The sequence below is a fragment of the Anas platyrhynchos genome, chromosome 6, assembly GCF_047663525.1.
Source record: "Anas platyrhynchos isolate ZD024472 breed Pekin duck chromosome 6, IASCAAS_PekinDuck_T2T, whole genome shotgun sequence".
In the NCBI taxonomy this organism is placed as follows: domain Eukaryota; kingdom Metazoa; phylum Chordata; class Aves; order Anseriformes; family Anatidae; genus Anas; species Anas platyrhynchos.
In genome coordinates, this window is record NC_092592.1 from 15,281,942 (window position 1) to 15,302,768 (window position 20,827).

The following is a 20,827-nucleotide window of genomic DNA, read 5'->3' on the forward strand; positions in this document are numbered from 1 at the left end:
AATTTTTATATTTTTTGGGTGTATATCACACTATGTATATACTATATATACGCACTATGTATATACTATGTATATACTATATATACACACACGCACACAGAGTACATCATTATATTGTAATCTAATCCAAATACAATCCCAAACTTTTGAGGCAGGAAATGAGTGCACAGCTCTTGACTTGTGTTTTTGAATGTACTATATTACAGACATTATAAATACAGTACATTCAAAAATCAATGTTATTCTACAAAACTACTAAATAAGCAGGTAAGTAACACAGGTACTTAAACGACAAGGAAATTCATTCACTCAGGTCAAGCTTCACTTTAAATGACAAGTGGCCTGAATTGTCTGCCTTCTGCTTAGCTTACTAGATTGCTGTTTCCTACTCGGTCACTGAATGCACACGTCTTTTAAAATTCTTCATTTGTAATGCTGTTATTTCAAGCTCATTTAGTTGCTAGAAAAGATTGACAATTTCTAAGTAGAATGATTTTCTTTCTACTACAAACTAACAGTGAAACCACATTCTGAGCATTTTGCAGGCACGTAATTTCAAAGACAGTATTTCAATTTATAACACAACTTTATGAGACTTTCCCCTTTTTCATCCAGATCTAAGTGAAACAAATATAGAATTCTTCCAAAAACGTGAAAAGGAATTGCATTATGTCCAGGCAAACGTGGTAGTTGTCAATGCTTGCTGTAGTCTGGAGGTGGCAGCAAACTCCCCAAATAACTCTTTCCCTTCCAGACACAAGCATGAGCAAAACATACTTTGAAGGAAAAAAAAAAAAAGAAAAAAAGGTTGCTGTTCTGAAACAGAAGTCCTGTCATGACAGATGCATCATTTAGGCCCATAAAGAAGTGCCTTATCTCTATCACTGATGTATTAAGTTTTCCAACTGGAGGAGCCAAAAGCCCACTTGTACTCTTCTATACTGAAGCAATGTGTGTATTTGTACAGAGGCACACATAAAAACATCCAGGGATTCAGTCCGTTTGAAAGGTCATCTTGGCACAGTACAAGAGAATTGGGACGGGACCATTAAAGCAAGATCCTGGCGCTCTCTTTTAACAGCCTAAAACCAGAAACGTTACCACCTTTGCAAGTGCAAAGTTTGTCTGCAGGGACAGAATCAACACTGCAGAAGATGAGCACTTCTCCTCACTTCTTAACACTGGTACAGCACCCTAGTAGCTGTTCTGAATGTGTTTCTTATATCTGGTAAGGATTCTCACATGCACCTTTTCTAACACTCAGTTTCAGTCTCTTGGGGGAAATAACCCTGTAACAAATACAATGTAGAGCTCTATATGGAAATATGCAATAAGCCCAACCACAGTCGTGGCAATGACCCATCCTGACCTCATAAATTGCTCACGTTTGTTTACATTGTTCCTTCCTGACCCAAATTGTTGTTATTTTGGGGTCTGAATAAGATATAAGAAGGGAGGTGTGGAAGAATTCTTCAGCATCACCATTTTACAATCACAGCTCTGAAGAGCGTGGTGTGACCATGTGCTTGACACCAATAACCCCACCTACAACCACTGTGCTCCTTCTTCAGAGACCAGATCAAGGAGAATATTACCTCTTTTCTGTTGAACTCCACGACAGCATCTGCAGTATCAGTGCCATTAGGAAGGAAGGGAGGAGAGTCATCTTCATCTAACACATTTACCAGGAAAGGCACCTCAACCTGCATTTCCCTGAAGCCCTCTCTCACGGTACATTTGGCAATCAGCTCATATCTCTCTCTCTCTTCTCGATCTAGGCGCTGTGTCACGCTCACGCCGGTGGTGTTCTCATTGTATCGAAAGGGCATACCTTCGGCTGAAAAACATAGCCACAGTATAAACGGGGACAATCACTTCCTATTATAGGACTCTGTTTTCTTCTGTAATATTCTTTTACATTCCAGTAATCTATTTGGACATTTTGACTGCATGATAAAAGGCAGAGTCAGAAGTGAAACAGAAGAAAGTTGTGGGGATATATTAGGGTAGTGAGAAAATACAGAAAATCCTACACTTTAGAAGAAGCACAATTTTATAGCTCAGCATATTCCAGATCTGCTCTTGCCACGTGAAAACTTCTAAAACCAATCTTTTCCTTAGGGAAAGAGACAGTCCTCCTTCCCATCCTTTCTGTATAATTCAAAGGCAAAATGCTCAGGCTCAGATCACATTTGCAAGGGAATTTCCTTTAGAGAATCAACGTAGCCGATCTACTACAAGAGATATCTTAACAGTGCAGCTGTTTGCCTTTATTGCTGGGACCCGAAAGGTTCAGTTCCAGTTTTACCTGCCAGCAGTTTGTAGGAAATGCTGAGATTCTGACACAGATGATGAACTGAGGGTAACTGGAGCTGATGAAATGTGCCAGGTGGTTTATTCTCCTTGATGTGAAAGGAAAGATCCATTTCCGTGAAGCAAAGCTGCCTTGCTGTCAGTGAACTACAAGCTGGTGCAGTAGCATTGATCAAGGAGAGGACAACTGTCGTACGAGTAGCAGAGTCACATTCCTTCTCTTGGAAAGGGTGGGATGAAAGGAAGACATACAGCATCACTTTTGATAATGTCATCCAGTTTCCTACAGCTTCAGAAAAAAACACACCAAAAGAAATATTTTATGGATGACACGCTGTTTCTTTTACATTTTTTAATGTTCTAGCCCATTATTCCACAAACAACCGCATAGTTCTATTATGTAACTGAAAAAGTCTTGAGTATATAATCTGCTGGTTCAACAACCTTAAATTTTAATCCTAATAACTCTAGAAAGCCAAAAACCTATAGGTGTTACTACTCATTTTATTATATAGAACATCATTGAATTGTATCAGTGGTTTTGCCTGTATAAGACACTAACATACAGTAAGTCACTACTAGTAATCAGCTTTATGATAGAGCTGTTTTCAAAGGGACCAGAGCAGAGTGGGGTTGCAATAGGGAAAAAGAGTGTGCAAAACGGTAACAAATATTGAGGACAGACGCACAACTACTAACTGTCATTTAAATAACAGTGTTTTGTGAATTTATACCAGTTGAGGATATGGATCAATTTGCTTATGTTTAGAGAACAATCTGCTTCATCATTCTGGAACAGAAAGAGCTGGTCAAAATATAACTGACATTAAAATAAACCCATGACATCTACAAACACACCCTTAAGCCTTAATTATTTTGATTATCAGTGTTTGACTACAGACAGAATGATAGTATCTGTGACAGAGCTAATTCACTTGAAGAGTCTATAGGTCACTATGTTGTGAACAAAACAAGAAATCCCAAGACACTCAAGTTCTGGATAGCTATTCTTCTCTTGCTCAGTTATAAACAGCTATCTGGTATTCACGAACACCAAGTACCAAAAATGCAGTGCAAATGGGTGAGATAATAAGCAATAAGCATGAAAAAAATAAAAACAGTAAGTGCCTGAAGTTGAACATTTAAACATCAAGGCACCCAAATCAAAGGGTAGTGTTGATATATGGCCCTTAAACTCGACAGTTAGTACAGACTTTCCAACAGCAGAATTTCTGCAAGTGATCACAGCAGTTGGCCATTAGCTCCTCACCCATTTCCTCCTCCACCATCTAATGATATCTAATTTCCTCATAGATTAAAATCACCAAAACCAATTTACTGCTAGAACATAAAAGAAAAGGAAAAACCTAGGATAACTCATTTCTATAGTTCAATAATAAGCTTCTTTAACTAAACCAGATCTCCAGAGAAAGAGAGGTACACATAACTACTTCTTCCAAGAACTATTTAGTATTACATGCGAATTAACTGTGTGAATCCAAATTACAAGACTTTGAGGGCTGTTTACGAGAGTTAGAAGTAAACTAACTGCATCAGTCTGGACACTAAGCACCCAACACTGACAAAGTGGAATTGGCTCAATTTGCACCAGTAGCTGAACAAATCGCAAATCTCAGTGTAAAGCTGGGGCTTATTGCAGCTGTGAAATGCAGAAAAGTGATTTGATGTAGTCCAACATTCCCGCTGTATTGGAACCTGCAGTGAAAGCAACTGGATCCATCCCAGCTTAGCATTTAATTTAGTATGCATCTTCTTGCATTTGCTGTGGGTTTTGTCGGTTCTGGTTCCTCATTTTTAAAAGGTGTGTTTTTGTTTTTTTGTTTTTTTTTTTTTTGTTGTTGTTGTTGTTGTTGTTTTTTTTAAATCAAATTCAGTGGTCATAGGCTGATTGGTAACTCTCATGACCCAAACAAACTTTCCTTTAACAACAGATAATTCAACAAGGAAAGCTAGTCTTGTACTTACACAACATGTTAAAGTCTTCTCTATCTACGCTCCTGCTGAGGTAGAGAAGTCCTGTTTTTTCTCTAATTTGAAACCAATGATTTTCATGGGATCTTGCTCGAGAAATGACAAGATTCTGGCACAGATGAAAGTGAGCCGCTTCTCCGTGTGAGTCCCTCAAGGCATGGATGCGCAGGAGCGGTGTACCTGCTGGCTGATCAATGTAGACATTCTCTGAGTACTCTTTCCTGGGGAAGTACAAACCAAAGGAAGCTGCAAAGGAAGGAACACAACAAGAGAGTTACTCGAAGTTAAAGGATTTTTTCATTGGCATTTGCTTAAGAGATACATTTCCAAAGAATCGAAAGCTTCATTTTCTAAGGATTATAGAAGCATTAAAAAATATGAGAAAAAGACAGATCCTCATCTGGTGTAAATCAGTCTAGTTTTGCTGCACTCAAGCCAGAGACATAAACTTCAGGTTTTTAGTGGTTACGTTCAAGTTACAACGTCATCTACTTTTTCAAAGCAAAACTGCCTTGCTGTAAGCACGGCCCAGCTTAAGAACACTTAATGAAGTTCTGCTTGCCAGGTTTTACTTAAGTACATATCTGTAGCTCTCATCTCTTCTTCCATTATCTCACAGATGATATTCAGAGAAGGAAAAAACCTCTGATGAAATCACACATGCAGTAAAAAAACTTCTGCTGCTGAGAGAAAACACAGAAATGTATCAGTGGCTTCCAAACCTTTCCTCAGATTACATAAAACCTTTCTTACATGAAAGTCCTTTTCTGGCATCTTTCTAAACAGGCCAGCATGATACATTCCCCACAGAAAATAGGACTTGTTTAAAGAAAACTAACATGAAAATTATATATAAGTACTTATATATTACCAATAGGAAAGCTCAGAACTGACTTGCCTGAACAGAGGAGGCATGTATACACCTATTTGTAATACAATGAATGTGACTGACTGATTCTTCCATTTTTTTCCTCTGTCACGTTATAGATGTTTGCATGTAGCAGGACTCAGCTGCCCTGCCGTTGATGTCTTTTTCTTCAGCTAGTATCATTTTACCAGATCACTTTGCAATGGCTTCTCCACCCCTTTCCTATGCCTCTGTTCCAACTGTACAGTTTGCAAAGCTGATCACAGCAGAATAGGTGATACACATCAAGTGCACAGTCATTAAAAATAAGCATTAAAATCACTGCATAAGCATGCTTTACTGAGGTGTCAGAAACACTAAAAAACCTGACAAAGCTCTGGATTGTATAATGGTCGTCAAACAGGACTACTCCAAATTCTTAAAAAAAAAAAAAAAAAAAAAAAAAGCTCTGATATGTTAAAAATAAGCAAGATTGAGGTGATATTTTTGGAAATATAAAAGACAGACTAACAACTGTATCCACTGCAGCTGGCTGAAAGAGGGCTAGTATATTTTCTGGTTGCACAGGCAGGCCAATGATGGAATTAATCTCAAAGATTTCCTACCTGTATCTTCTGTACACAGTGATATTCATGTGCACTGAAATACTGGACCTGTCACCCTTGTCCTTCACCTGCACTGACATCCTGTACTTGCTCCCATACAACAGAACACTTGCACTTTGCAGAATTTTGCAGCATCTAACGTGATTTGATAAGGAGTAAGGCCTATGAAAGGCTCACACATCTGCTGAACAAATGAAAATAATAACAATCTCCATATGGTACAAATACAAGAGTATCTTAGCTAAAATCAAGCCAGATATAAATGGAAATAATGGTAACACAGCAGTAAAACTGCGAATATAAAGCCAAAACATCTTCAAAACACCATCAGGCTGTAGCACTTACTTATTTTATATTATTATCAGACCCATATAGTATTCTGCTGAATGAAAAGGACCACAAACAAACTGCAAATGAGAGATGTCTAATTTCATTTGGAAATACCACAGAAACCACTCTACCTTGCAATGCTTCATGACATCAGTATGCCTGGATGCAATTACCTCCATGTGATTTACGGGACCCCATTAGTCATTCTACATACACTTTGCAGTATTTGAATAAAGTGGTAAAATGATTCAGTAGATGAATTTGCTCCAAAGTAATTAATTCAAAGAAAAGCCAACAATAATTTTGTGAGAGTTTTAGAAAAGCAGTTTAACCAGTGAATCCTGAAGTCCCCTATTTGGAAGAAAACAATTACTTCTGATTCTGGCCCCATCACCACCTTTTTTGCAAGTTGGATTCCTGAACATTCTTAATATATTTCAAATCTCTTTCCAGTCTTGCTCTCTGTCTCAGTCTTCTTGGGTGCCGGAAAGGATGGGCAATCTGTACCACTAAATTCCTAACAAACAGGTTCATTAATGAGAGGGACAAGGTGATACCCAAACAGCAAGCCCAGCCCCAGTCCAAATGAATAGATTTCCTTGAGGTATTTTCTATAAGATTGTGATTCTACAGTTATGAAAATTTATACAATTATAGTCTTATACAGAATTAGCAACAAGATGAAGGAATTTTATTCCCTTATTTCTACAACTGAGGTGAACAATTCTCACGTGAATGAGGAAGATGTATCACAAACATCACATGGTGCAAAGACTAGCACAGGAATATATAGAAAGGAGAGTATATATAAGCAGTATTGATCCATGAAGTGTGAAACTGTATCAAAAAAAAGGAAAAACAGTTGTAATTATTTCCTCACCTTAAAGGAGCGTGTTAATCTGTACAAGCACACAGATACAGTAATCTTGACTGTCTGTCTATACACTAAAGGTAGACTTAATAGCAGGTAAAGAGCCTTCACCAAGATGTGTGCATGCAGAGTCCTGCAACCACTAGTGCACATAATAGAGAACAGTTACACTGCAGCAAGCATTTGGATCACACTGAAGCTTTTGAAGTGAATCCCAGAAAAGACCCTGCTCGCATGGCTCTGGCTCTTCTCACAGAACCATCTTGGAGCACCTGAACTTGATTCCTCCAGCCACATTCAGCCGCTGGAGCCAGATGAGGGCTGGTCCAACGTAAAAACCTCTGCAACATTGACAGTGTAAGCATCAGGTTGTTGGCACTGCTGGCTTTGCTCTTCAAATCTGGTTCTACACTACATGCCAGTGTACACAGTCATGTTTAACTTAAAGTATCTTAACAATTATTACGGATGTAAACATCTAAAACTTTGTATGCAAGTACACGTTAGCATCCTGACTGCTTGGAACTGACAAAAAAAAAAAAAGAAAGTATTTATGCTGCAGACTCCTTGAAATTCTTTGGTGTGTGTTCACAGGATTAATCATCTCCGTTCTCAGAAAAACAGGGAAAAAATCCTGTAACATAAAAATCTGATTTCTCTGCAGGTAACAGAAATGCAAAGCAGTGCTTTGTACTCTGAAAAGAAAGAATTCTGTCATAAAATAATTTAAAATTTGCATCAGTAATTAAATTGATTTTTTTTTTTAATTAAAAAAAAAAAAAAACTCTTAAGAAACTTGCTGCCCCCTTGCTAAGTAGAAGCATGAATTTTTTTTTTCTCCCTGATTCAAACCTAAAAGCTGAAGAAATGGAATTCTATCAGAAGTGCTAGTTTTTAGTACAGAGCACGTTTCTACATTCAGGACAAGACCTTAGGATAGTTTTAGGTGACATCAGTGGATCTTAAATACTATCACGTTTTACTTTGAGAAAAGGTAATTCAAGTGAAAACATTGTACAGCAGTGTAGAAACTCAGATGCTTAAAAAATATATGAAATAAGGAAGTTACAAATTTGATTTAGCCATGTTACTGTTATTGTATACATCCAACGCTGCTGATCTTTAAATTACTGGGATTTTGTGAAGCGGTTTGTGCCACTTTCTAATTCCATTTCAAGCACTGAAGAGATGAGAGGTATGCGACAGACTGCCCAGGTCCCAACCATGCTCTGCATATAAATTTTGGGGGGCTGATTTTAAAAGAGACTTTTGAAGCTGAAATGTAGCACCCACTTCTCTGAGTGGTGTTCATTCCGTTAAGATCTAGCAAGTTAAAACCAGATTCAATAAACTTGCCATCTGGTAAATACACTACAGGAGGAAGAGGTTCTGATCCTGGCCCCAGTACATTGTGTCCTGAGAAGAAATCGATTCTGAAGAATTTCCGCAAACTTCCTATGGAAACCAGATGGAATTTTTATTGAATCTGCCATTTAAACAAATGTGAATTTAGATGGTTGAGCTCAAAACTGATGGTTAAAGTGCTTTTGCTTAAGAATTAAAAGCAGAGAAACAGTTCACATCATAACCTTGAAATACACCATGGGAAGGTTTTGCTGTGTAACATATATGTTTAACACGCTATGTATAGAAGAACGAGAGAATTATTGGAATATTTCAGCATGTCTAAATATTTTTGCTAACATAATGCTGCGTCTGGCCTCTGTTCTGCAATCAGTGCAGAAAACACAGCAATCTCTGATAGATGAGCAATATAACATGATAATAGCATATCAGTAACATAGAGATGAGAAAAGTGATCGTGTTTAAGCGGATGTAATGCTACTGACTAATAGCTCCTACAGGAAATAGATAGAGTTATGACAGCATTTTTGCAGTTCAAGGAGAGAAAGCAGATAAAAATGAGAGTGGAGAAATCTGATTATATATACTTTGAAGCCTTGATGTAAACAGAGCTTTTGAAATAAGGCAATTTTTCATGTAGCTTTTTTTCCAATCACAAATGATTAGGTCAATAATGTGTTTTTGGAAACAAATTATGTTGTTTATTTTTGTGTGTGTGTGTGTTTTGTTTGTTTGTTGTTATTTTTCTTGTTTTGTTTTGTACAAAATCTGTTGTAGAAAGCTTTGCATATTTTTTAATTTTTTTTATGCCTCCCACTGCAGACTTGAGTAGCACTGATAGACAACTCTTGATGAAAACTACCAATACTATATAGCAACGTTACACTATTATCAACCATGAGGAGGAAAAACAATTTAGTCACAAAACGAGGATGCATAAAGCTTTTTTATTAGTAAATAGGAAGACTTCAGTGTGAAAGTCTTCCAAACAATGTTTGCAACCATATTTCAAGGTAAAACTGCTAACCTTGGATAGCATGTTTTGAAGTGAATTATCCCAGTTACAAGCTTTGCTCTGGGAAAGGACATACTTTGGCAACTGAAAAACCATCTCAAGTCCATGTGGATGCTATGCTTGTATGTTTTCTACTGAATGAAAACCTTCACCATCTCACAGTGTCTTCTGGATTAAGAGGCACTTAGAACACAAGCACTAGTTTTTGTCCTTAAGAAAATATAATGAAAAAAGCAAATCAGCAAAGTGGAAATGGAATGAGGGTTGGTCTTCACTCAGCAAGTAACAGACAACTATACAATCTGTGTCTTGACAAAGTTTGGTCAGAGTTCCCCAGCATTTTGGAGGACAACAAGACAATTTATTAAGAATGGAACAGACCTCATGCAATCAAAATCCCTCATCGAAAACTGACATGCATGTCAAAGAAAAAAGGTACGTTTCAACGTAATGATAGCCCTATTGTTGTAACGTATAGGAGATAATGATGTAAAAGATGAACATAGGAGTCTGCTGCTAATAATCCCCCATTTGTTGCACAGCATCAGATTTCAACAAGCAATTATCTGGAAGGTTAGTTTTGTGTTCCTGAAATAATTACCTTTACTTTTGATGAGTAGCCATTATGTTCCATTACTAGCATTAATATACCCAATGTTTGATACATCAGAGAACAAGAGCAGCAATGCACTTGTATATTTTATATTAAAGGATTCACCCACTTAACACCATTCCAACCCCTACAGAATTAAGTAGTAAACTCACCCTTTATAATCCAAAAAGTCAGTCATTTAGAAAAAAGCACTATCACTGAATGGAAGGATAGTACGAAACAAAATGGCTAAAAACAACACTGTGTGGACTACATATCCTGGGCAAAGTATTCAGGACACTACGTGCCATTTAACGAAGGCTGATCAATCCCACACGAATAAAAATGCCCTTGCCAGCATTTAGATGAATGGCTCTTCAGCCAGAGATGGTTTAACAGAGAGAACAATCTCCACCTTTATGCAGGGAATCGCTCCAACCTTTCCTCCAGTTCAGCAGCAGGGTTTTAAATGAGTAACTCCTCACTGCACTATCCATCACTGCACTGGGACTCACTTAAAAGCTAATCGCAGGAGAAGAACTATTTCCAATAGACTGGGCAACACATCACCAGAGGTAACTGCTCAGAGAAAATATTCACCAGGGCAAAACATAACAATGCTTTGTTAATAAATAATAATAAATAATAAAACAAAGCACCCTAAAAAGCACCTCTGAGAGGGAACAGCCAACAAGGAGCATCTCAGGAGCTCAGCTAACATCTGCAGCTCATGCCAGAGCATGAGCTAACAGCTTCCTTTTTTAAGCCAGAGTTAGAGTCTCAGCGCCAGAAACTGAAGCACGTGGGGAAGAGCTCAGTGCATGCACTGCTACTTGCTCGCTGGTCTCCTCAGAGCCAGAAGGGGACACAGCAGCAGTGGGGAGGACCACAGGCTGCTGCAAACCCTCCATGTGCCTGTGGAGCCACGTGTCAGGGTGATCCCCCCAACCCTGCCAGGTGTGCAGCCACCACCGAAGGGAGACTATTCTGCACAAATACAATTATTAAAATACTTGCCTGGTATTACACAGAGAAGTACAGTCAAATTCTGCCCTTGCTTCACTGAGTTTAGGCTGCAGCGTTACTGGCATCGGTATAAATCGCAACACATTCGAGAGTCACCAAAACAATGACAAATGGGATAACTGACAAACACCTAATTAACTAGCAAACCATTAATGCAGCTCAGCAGCATGACGTTATTTATTTTTAGGTACGTTATTTTAAGCTAATCATTACAGAAATTGTAACAGATGTGGTGTGAACCAGTGAACACAGGAAACTGTTTTAAAGTGAAAATGAAATGAATTCCTGCTTTGGAAAGCTGCTCTTCCGGATCCTAGGTTAGAGTGAACTGGGTAAGGATTGCTGTAGAGCATCATGCACAATATTCTGAAAGTATATTCAAATTTTACAGAGCTGTGTAATTGCTGTTTCACCTGTTGTGTGCATTTATTCGTAGCACAATTGCTACAGAAGGACAGAACAAATTTAAATGGCAGCAGTATCAGTGGAATACATGTGTTTTCCAGAATATGATACCTCCAGAGGGAGCAGGTCCTTGCAAAGTGATGGCAAACAGAAACAATACTTAACCAGAATATATTCCAGACCTGAAAAACTGGTCTGCTCTAAGTTAATTGCCTCCCGGGTGATTTTCCTCACCAGATTCCCATGCTCATACTGAAAACAAACCTGGTTTTTGGATTGAAAACAGAGAAATTACAAATATCAGATAGAAAACCTCAGTTGACCACTGTATTAACCTACCAATAAGGAAAATGAGAATTCTACAAGACATTAATAAGATAAATCTGCCAAAAGCCAAGAGATCTATCTGACAAGAATGGTTTCTTACAGCATCAGATATTTTAAACATAAATTTTAAAAGGTCACGATAAAAGGCTAAAAGGCTGACCCTAAATTTGTCAAAAAGAAAACTATTCCAATGGAATTTCTGAGAATTGTCAAGATTTTGATTTTTGCTTCAATCCAAGACTGACAAATGTGTATTTTTCAAAAAGTAGGACTGTGACTCTCTGAAGTTCTACAAGTTCTCTCTGACGTCCACTTCAGACTGAGGTCAAACCCGGGCCTACACTTTGTCAGAATCTGTATTTCAAGGTAAGCTTTAGAAAGTCATTTTTCAGCTTCTATAAGCACATTAAAAAAAAAAAAAAAAAAGCAAACAAAAAAGCTTATTTTCTCTTGCTTTCTTATGGTTTGTTATTATTTACTTTAGTGAGCAGGCACGTTTTTGATGCTGCATTGATCTAAACACCAGTGATACTAAAACTTAAACCATTCTTTGTAGAAACAAACATGCACAAAAAGCTTATGTAAGGGATTGCAGGGTTCTTGCAAATTCTTCAGATCCTGATTCTGTCATTCCTCATTACTTATATGATTAAATAATAATGCTTTTTTTTAATGTGGCTTAATTGCTTGAGAATAACTGGATATAATTTGGCTCAGTATGTATATAAAGCTGAAATATAAGACAAGAAAACTGATGACTGTATTGCAGCATCAGTTACATTAATAAATGGTTAATAGAATTTATTTCCATTGGGATGCATTTACAAGGAGAGTATAAAAATGAAGATGACTTTCATTTTTATACCATTTCATTTCAGTTCTGTATGGGCACAATTTGTCTTGTTACATACATTTGGACATCCAATGACTTCTCTGTATTTTACTTTGTCAACTAATCCTGAGTTCAAGAGCACTGCAGGGAAGATCTTATGAAGACTTCCCAGGCTAAAAGCTGCAAAACTTGGGGCTTTATTTGGCTTTGCTTACAGAAGGTGACAGGTAAAAATATTCACTTAATGCCTGTGAAGGTAGATTGTATATGCATACATACATAGATATATGTGTATCAAGATTATACTAAGATCCTAAAGAAAATACTTTTTGGATTATGAATTTGTGAAAATATACACAAGTACACAGAGCTGTATTTTCAGCCACGCTTTTTTTTTTTTTTTTAATTATTCAGCTAGAACAATTTGCAGGACTACCTAGAGGTGTCTCAGTCTGGATGCAAAAGGAAAAAACAGTTACACTACAGCGTCCTTATAAAAGGCTTTCCATACAGCTCAGCAGTCATCTGCAGGATTATAAAGCTTACAATTGTAAACATAAAAGAAATATTGATCCACAAATCCATAATGTCGAGACATTATTTCTTGTATTACCTGATCCTGAAGTAGCAGTTATTCTACGTGTCTAATAATTATACAAACAATAAAAGAAACAGGATTATCAATAGGTTCAAACTGTATCCCCATGCAAAATCTATATAGCCTTTCCTAACTTAAATATGGAAAGCTATTTTAAAATATTTTAAGAAATGATTTTTCTTTTTCACATGAAATAATGCAAACCAGTTTTGTAACTGAATAGCACCTTATTTGGTGTGAATCTCTGAAGGAAAATAACACTAAGAAGAGAAATATTTTTTAAAAGTGTCTCAGTCTTGGGAGGTATATAAAGGTTTCAAGCATCAGGAACAAGGAGGCATCTCTACTGAGATTACTTCAAGTACTTCCTTGTCACCAGAAACAATCTTGTACAACACTAAGTACAGTTGTTTTTTTTTTGTTGTTATCATTGCCTTAAAACCCATGTGTTGGAACAGTAATGGTTCGTAACTTACTCACCCTAGAGCAGGAAGTGGCTAGAACTAGTGGCCAAGCTAGCACCATTCCGGACATACAAATAAGAGACCTTACAAGCAATCAGAAATTCATCATTTTAAATGGTTCTCTCTTTTCTGTAGCACATAGATACATTTTTCTTGAGATTATCAAGAAGAAAGGCAAAACTGAGAGTAAATGCTGCAATTCCATCACGCTCTCAGCTCCATAAAAGACAGATTCTGCAAGAACCGATACGTGGGTCCACCGTTTCCTTTTTTGTCATTTTCTTTGCTTTTACTACTTTCAATGAACCCCAAAGACCCAACACATCCCAGGTTCATTCGTGGTGCTCATGTTTCTTGCACATGGAATTATTCTACATCGTATTATAAGAAATTCCAAGATAAGAAGGTGGAATCAGTCTGCTGTTTTATTTACGATTTTCAAATAACGAGCAATTTTCCTATTCACCCTCCATATGCACTCTCTAGGTGAGTTCCAGAATGTGTTTATATATGACATATATGCAGAGGTTGTGATGCATGAGAAGCTAGAGAAGACCAGTGATGTATGGATCACTGTTCTGTGCTAAAAATGGCACATAAATTGTAAATCTCAACCATAAAATCCTAAATTAATAATGCAGTGACATACAAGTGCTCTAAACTGTTGTTATATTCCAATTAACTTTCTAATATATTTGCTCCAAAAATGCTGAGCTCATACGCACGGTAAATATTATAGCACTCACTTGGAGAACAGTGTACTAAAAACTAAATACATTTCAACTGTGCAAAAAATAGAAATAAAAGACAATCTCATCCATAGAAATTTTTCAGCATACTTGATAAGATGAAAGGATCATTGAAGATAAACCAAATAAGCTTAAAATAATTATTTTAGTCAGAATGACATCAGTATCACAGTGCATTTCCTGTATTAAGGATTCAGATCAGTGCTGCTTTTTTAACAAACCTAAAAAAAAACCAGTAAATTTTCACAATCCCAAGTCATGAAAAAAATGAATAATAATAACTGTTGATTTATGACAAAGATTTGTATATGCACAAACTCCTGATCTACATTACCATTTTATCTCAAGTTTCCCCATTTCCTTTCCTCCAGCTGCACTTGATTCTGCACCATCAAAATGAATGCAAGCCTTCCTGTCAATTATAAATAGATAGAGTCAAGGCATCAGGGATCACTTTCTGACATTTCAGTGCAATTCAGCTGCTAATGACCACAAACACCTCCATTTATTTCCTACTCCTAAGCATCTTCATAGGGTAAGTACGACAAAAGACTCGTCACAAATAGCTTTTTTGCCTCATCATCACTCAATCACAACAATTAAAAAGTGGTAACTTGAGCAAACAGTATGGCTTTCGGATAACTACATAATGCCTACCTCTTCTTAAAGATCAACAGTAGTAGCTTCTCTTCCTCAACATTGGTAAAAAGGGGTCTGATTTTCAGAGAAAGGGTGTATGCATCACCTTCTTATTTTCTGAAAGGTGGACGACTTCACTGCATTTTAATCAATTTTTACTTTGGATTCCCCACTGTTGCATTGGAAAAGCTATTTTCTATATTTAGCACAGATGTGTAAAAATTATCCTGCTAGACCTTATACAGTGACATGGGAAATAGCTCAGCCTGAATTGTGTTTTATCCATATCTTATACCGCTAGCTCCCCTCGTTTTCTCCAATTCATGCAGCTCATGAAAGAAAGAGACAGCAGTATCATTACCTCCTTACAGTAGGAGGCAATCAATGAAAACTTTTGCTGCTGGTTGTTGAAAATTTGCCAGAAAAAAACACTAATGACATGAACGTGCCCCTCTCACAGGAAAGTGCTCTTATTATTAAGAGCTGCTATTCTCTTTCCAAACACTCAAGGGAGCTATGAGCTTGCAATTCAATTTTTCAAACCAGGAAGTGAAATATCAGTGTAATTGTAAGCTTTATTTATTTATTTATTTAAAGTTTTGTCATGAATTAACAGTCCATTTTGGTTTATATTGCTATATTTTAGGTGATCTTTGAAATGAAATGCAGGAGGTACGATGCCAATTTGCTAGTTTTCAGTTTTAACTTACATTATTTCCACCTGAGGAATATACATATGCTTCAAATTAAAATAATGACGTAAAATAATGCTATAACACATCTGCGCTTGATCTTTAATATTTTCTTAAGTGCACTACAGACCTGCTTCTAAAATAGAATTTAAAAGCTTTATTACACCTGCCAACAAAAAAATAAATAAAATACAAGAAAACATCCTATCCCAGCTATGAACATCACTGCTTAATAAAACAGAAGAACTTTTCCTCTGGGGACTTTTAATCATGACCGCACAGTAGCTAGTCATTATGCTCTTGTCTTAAAGCATAAGTGTTGTCAGCAAAATAGCAGAAATTGTATTGACAAGGCTTGGAAACAGGCTGACATAGCACTAATGATAAGCATTTGACACTGACAGGTTTTTTTAGACAGCTCTAATCAACTAGCTTTAAGACAGAAATGAATTACTTCATATTTATGACAAGTTATAGGAATGAACCAGAGAAGTCTAAAAGAAATCACGAATGATATTCAGCTGTAGAAGAAAGTGCCCCTAACTTTCCAAATCCACAGTACGTTCTCATACCCTGGTACTCAATTCACAGTTACAGAGCAGTGAACCTGGAGTATCAGTGGTCTTTATTAGAGTTCACAAAAGCTTTGTTTTCCTATAAGTGAACTTCTGGGCCTTAGCACAGACCTTTTCTGCTGGGCACGCCAAACTAGCACACATTGCCAAGCAACCACAAACACTATACATCCCACCTTTAGTTATTAAAGACTGATTTCGCTTATTTCATGGGTATCTCAATATAGGCATTCATAGTTTTTACTATAAAATTAAATCCTCGCCCCACACTTATATCCTCCACTGTTAGAGCAAGAGATGGCAATTCCTTTCTCTATCATACAGCCAGTTTTGGTACAGGTTTCACTACTGAGAAAGAAGCAACATTTCTGTTGGGAAACTTCTTATCATTTACTGTCTTTAATCATTAACAATGTCTACTACATACAGGTCTGAACTGAGTCCAGGGTTGTACTGATGCACACAGAAAACTCTTCATATTGACATTTATTCTGAACTACGTGTAACACTACCAGAATAGGCACTCTGGTCACACATTTTCACTGCAAAAGCCAAGTGTAAGTGACAGTCCCAGAGCTGAAGAAAGTACTGCAGTAGTTCACTGACTAGCCCCTGGGTAACCCCACACAAAAATATTTTTGATAGATTTTTCTCAAATGGTGAAATCAATGCTTTCTCTCATTTTTTCTGCTCTTTTTACAAGCTGAAAAAACCTCCAGTGGCATCTCAAGTCACAAAGAAATACTCAAGTCTCATTTCAGCACGGTATTTCCATGCCCAATGTATCAAGGCATTTAGATTTTTCAACTCCTTTACAAAGGTGCTTACTGCACCATTTCATCTAGAGCTCACATTTTTAATTTAAGTGTCAGCACTAGATCTCATTTCCTCTGCTTCCCCTTTTCCCCTGTCAAGGTAGTAACATTCACAAGCAAAAGGACTACTGTACATAACAAGAATAGAAGTTCAGACTTCAACTAAATACCACAGAAATGTAAATTCGAGCACGCACGTTGAGTCTGCTCTGAAACTTTTATCTGTGCCTTAAAAGAAAGGACACAGACACCTGAGCATGAACAAAACAAACAGGATTTTACATGACGGCTAAGACTCAAGTACATGGACTTTTCCATGAATGCTTTCTGTGAAATAGTTTCCCTGCAGCAAGAATGAATAGCTGGCTGGCTTGATGCTTTTTTCTCTGAGAATAAGTGTGTAGTTGTAGGAGCCTAACACAGTATAAGCAAGAGTAAGTCAGATATAACTAAGAAAAGTAAGAATATACCTTATCATTAATAGCTACTATTAGACTTAATGCCAAAAAGAGATCGTAAAATACAAAGATTTATAACTCAAATTTCTGTCTATGCTACAGCTACCAATAAAATACTTGCATTAGGCTGTACTCCTCCTTTGGTAAACCTTCTCCGCTGACAGGATCAGGACTCAAGACTGAAGCTAAACCTTCCTGGAATTTGCAAAGTCAGCATGACAGAAAAAGGAAATCAGGAAAAAAAAAAACTTACTGGACTAAACTCCCAGGATTCTCATGCTGGATTAAGAAAATACCAGATTAAGAATTTCAGATAAAAGTTCCTATTTGCAGATAAAATTAAAATAAAGGAAGGAAGGGAGGGAGGGAGGGAGAAAATATAAAATAATCTCTGCAATGTAATGAAGTGTCCAAAACAAAAATGTTACCTCTATCTTTGTACTCAAAACATGAGCTGAATTCCAGAGATAATTCTTATGGGAACAAAAAAAAAAAAAAAAAAAAAAGAACAAGTGACCTAATGTTTGGTAACCCAAGCCTTACTGAAAATTGTGCATGTGGTTCACAACACTATTCAAGACCATTTTGTTTCTGGTACAAAGGAACTGTCTGTGAAATGATACCCTCATGACACTGGTCCATATCTTCTTAAGGTACTCATTGTAGGTCTACCTCCAAACATTTCAGCACATCAGTTCCATATAATGCTGCAAATACAACTGAGGGAAGCAATTTATACAAAGGCTGTCTGATCTGTTTCAAAAGTGTCTTCCCCGCTAAAAAGTATTATTTTGAGTGATAGCATTACTTACACATCATGTTTATACTACCTAAAAAATAAAATATGAAGAGCACTGAAAGCACTCAGCCTGCAGCCCCACTTCCTTTAATGCAAACACAATATACCACCCTTACTGAGAGTATGGCATTCCGCTTGCATTGCATACTTACTTATAAAACTGGGTGCTTCAAAATGAAAACAATTAATGGCCATCAGATGCTTAGTTACATGGATTATAGATAGCACTGAACTGAACAGAAATTTAGGTAACAATACGTAAGGGTAAGCATAGGAGTAGACCTGCTATTTTCCAATGCTTTTGACTTATTTTCAAGCCTACCATCTCATTCATCTTTCTGGAAGAAGGGAACCTCGAAAAACCACAGATTGACAACTATGTCTCATTAAAGGGTGCACAGTGTGCTCAGAAGTTTCCTTAAACAATGCAAGCTCTAAGAATCATGTGTTTTTCATCAGTCCTCTTGGCTCTTAGATTGGAAATAGTTTGAGAAGAGCCGTGTAGAAGGTACATGCTAGCTGACTAGGAGATAATAGTTGGCATTGCTGCACCAAGTCTCCTCAAATTTCATAAAGGAGTACCAGGGCGTTGAGCACTTCAGCTCTTCTCAAAGATCACAGGTTAAATTCACGCCTGAGTTCATGCTTCAATGCTGAAACTGTACCAGAGCATAGACTCAAATTGACTGACACTGCAGACACACTTACAAAAATACCTATTTTTAATACAATTACTGGCCTCATCCAAAGTTGCTGAGGTCAAGAACTCTAGAGACTTCACCAGGTTTGAGGCTTGAGGCAACACCACGCAACTGCTCACTGACAGGGTAACACAACAAATTTTAGCGTATCAGCAAAATATGACAGTATGGATGACACCTGAGGAGAAAAAAAGATATGCTTGGAGATTGTTGCATAAACATATTTAATCAAAAAGAATGTAAAAGTGCTCTGTTTTAAGAACTTCTACTAAGGAAAATGTATTTAAATGTCTCAGCTTCTACTCCCTGGGTAATGAAATATGTTGTTTTAAACTTATTTGTCCAGAATTTAGTTTCAAAATTGTATTTGGACTATTAGCACTATTCTAAGAGTTTAACAAGTTTAATGTGTTTCTCTGTAGCTATAAACCAGTAATATTTGTTATTAAGGTTGGACAATATTCCTTCTTAAACCAAAATAAATGTAGCAAATCGATTATAATTCTTCAATGATCCATATCCATTTGAATGAGCGCTGCTTTACCAAAAGGCCCAGTGGAGTCACTCAGTCTACACATCATTAAAAAGGACTTCATGGACCTACCCAACTCAAAAGGTCATTGGCTGACCGGATTTTGCTAAAACACTACTTTTAACAAAGATCACAATGCTTTGAGTCTCAAAATGAGAATGCTTGGTTACAGATATTCTATTTTGTATTGTACTTTATGTATTTGATTGGCAAACCTCAGAGAGGATCTTGCATGTTGCTGCAGTGATGATCAACAATGTAATTTTAAAATTAGATTTATTCATTATGGGTTTAATTCACTTTTCTCTGAATAAAGCCAGAGTAAATCAACTTATACAGCTGTGTGAGCAAAATATAACTCTCTTCTGGAGCAAGAGAGAGGCAGTAGAGTTGTACAACAGACCTACACGGTCATAAGGCCATGGTCCAGAAGAGAGCATGGATGACCCACATGGCCATACGGCTCTGATCCAGAATGAAACGGCTTGCTCACCTGCAAGCTGAAGAAACAAAAACAGTATTACCCCAATCTAGGCAGATTGGTTTATTTTTGAGGCACCTTGTCCATCTCTCAGACATATCCAGTTATCAGTATCTTTTCTGCTATAAAGTAAAATGCAGATGGCACAAACAGATACCATTTGATCTGCAAATATTCTCATATATTTTTCAAAAAACAGTCCCTGTTACACAGGATAATCTCTTTTACATTAAGCCCTAAAGAAGGCTAGCCAAAAGACATTTTGCTCACCCAGAGACATAACAGCAGTCACAATATTATTTCCTAGATGTTACTTTTGATTCAAGAAAGTTCAAAAAGTTATATTCTGGTGAAAGACAACCTTCCTAGAAATGTTTCATTTCACAAAATGAGAACCATCTGCCAAAGACACAGGATTATGTTAAAAGAGTAAAAGTAGCAACTTTTTCATGCAGCTATGGATTTGCTATTGATACATGCGAACATATATAAATAAAATCCACACTTAGTAAACATGTAATACAAACAGCACTATGTAGGTCTTAATTAGAATCAGAAACATTTAAATTGCTTCTTTAAATTGCAATCATGTTTCTTCTGGAGCAATTTGGATTAAATCTGTCTCTTCAAGTATGTAGAATACCCTGTTTTCTAAAGCAATTAATTTACCCTGGAAAGTTCATAAGTGAAGCTGCTAGCGAACACTCAACACATCAATCATTACAGAGACCAATGTCTAATACATGGAAACAAAGCAAGGGCAAGATTAATACTACTCATATT

At 36.9% G+C, this 20,827-nt stretch overlaps 1 protein-coding gene across 4 annotated transcripts in view; it reads right to left on the reverse strand.

Annotated features, from left to right (window-relative positions):
- Window positions 1–20,827, reverse strand: part of RET (ret proto-oncogene) — a 273,120-nt gene that overhangs the window by 36,132 nt on the left and 216,161 nt on the right. For 3 of the 4 annotated variants that reach the window (XM_072039478.1, XM_038181498.2, XM_027460295.3), the window contains 3 exons: window positions 4,300–4,551; window positions 2,309–2,602; window positions 1,596–1,837 (listed from right to left, as the gene is read on the reverse strand). In XM_072039478.1, coding sequence (XP_071895579.1) covers window positions 1,596–1,837; window positions 2,309–2,602; window positions 4,300–4,306 — 543 coding nt within the window. In that variant the 5' untranslated portion in view covers window positions 4,307–4,551. Of the gene's footprint in view, window positions 1–1,595; window positions 1,838–2,308; window positions 2,603–4,299; window positions 4,552–17,652; window positions 17,764–20,827 lie in introns of those variants that run through there. The other variant, XM_072039479.1, reaches the window with a different exon arrangement.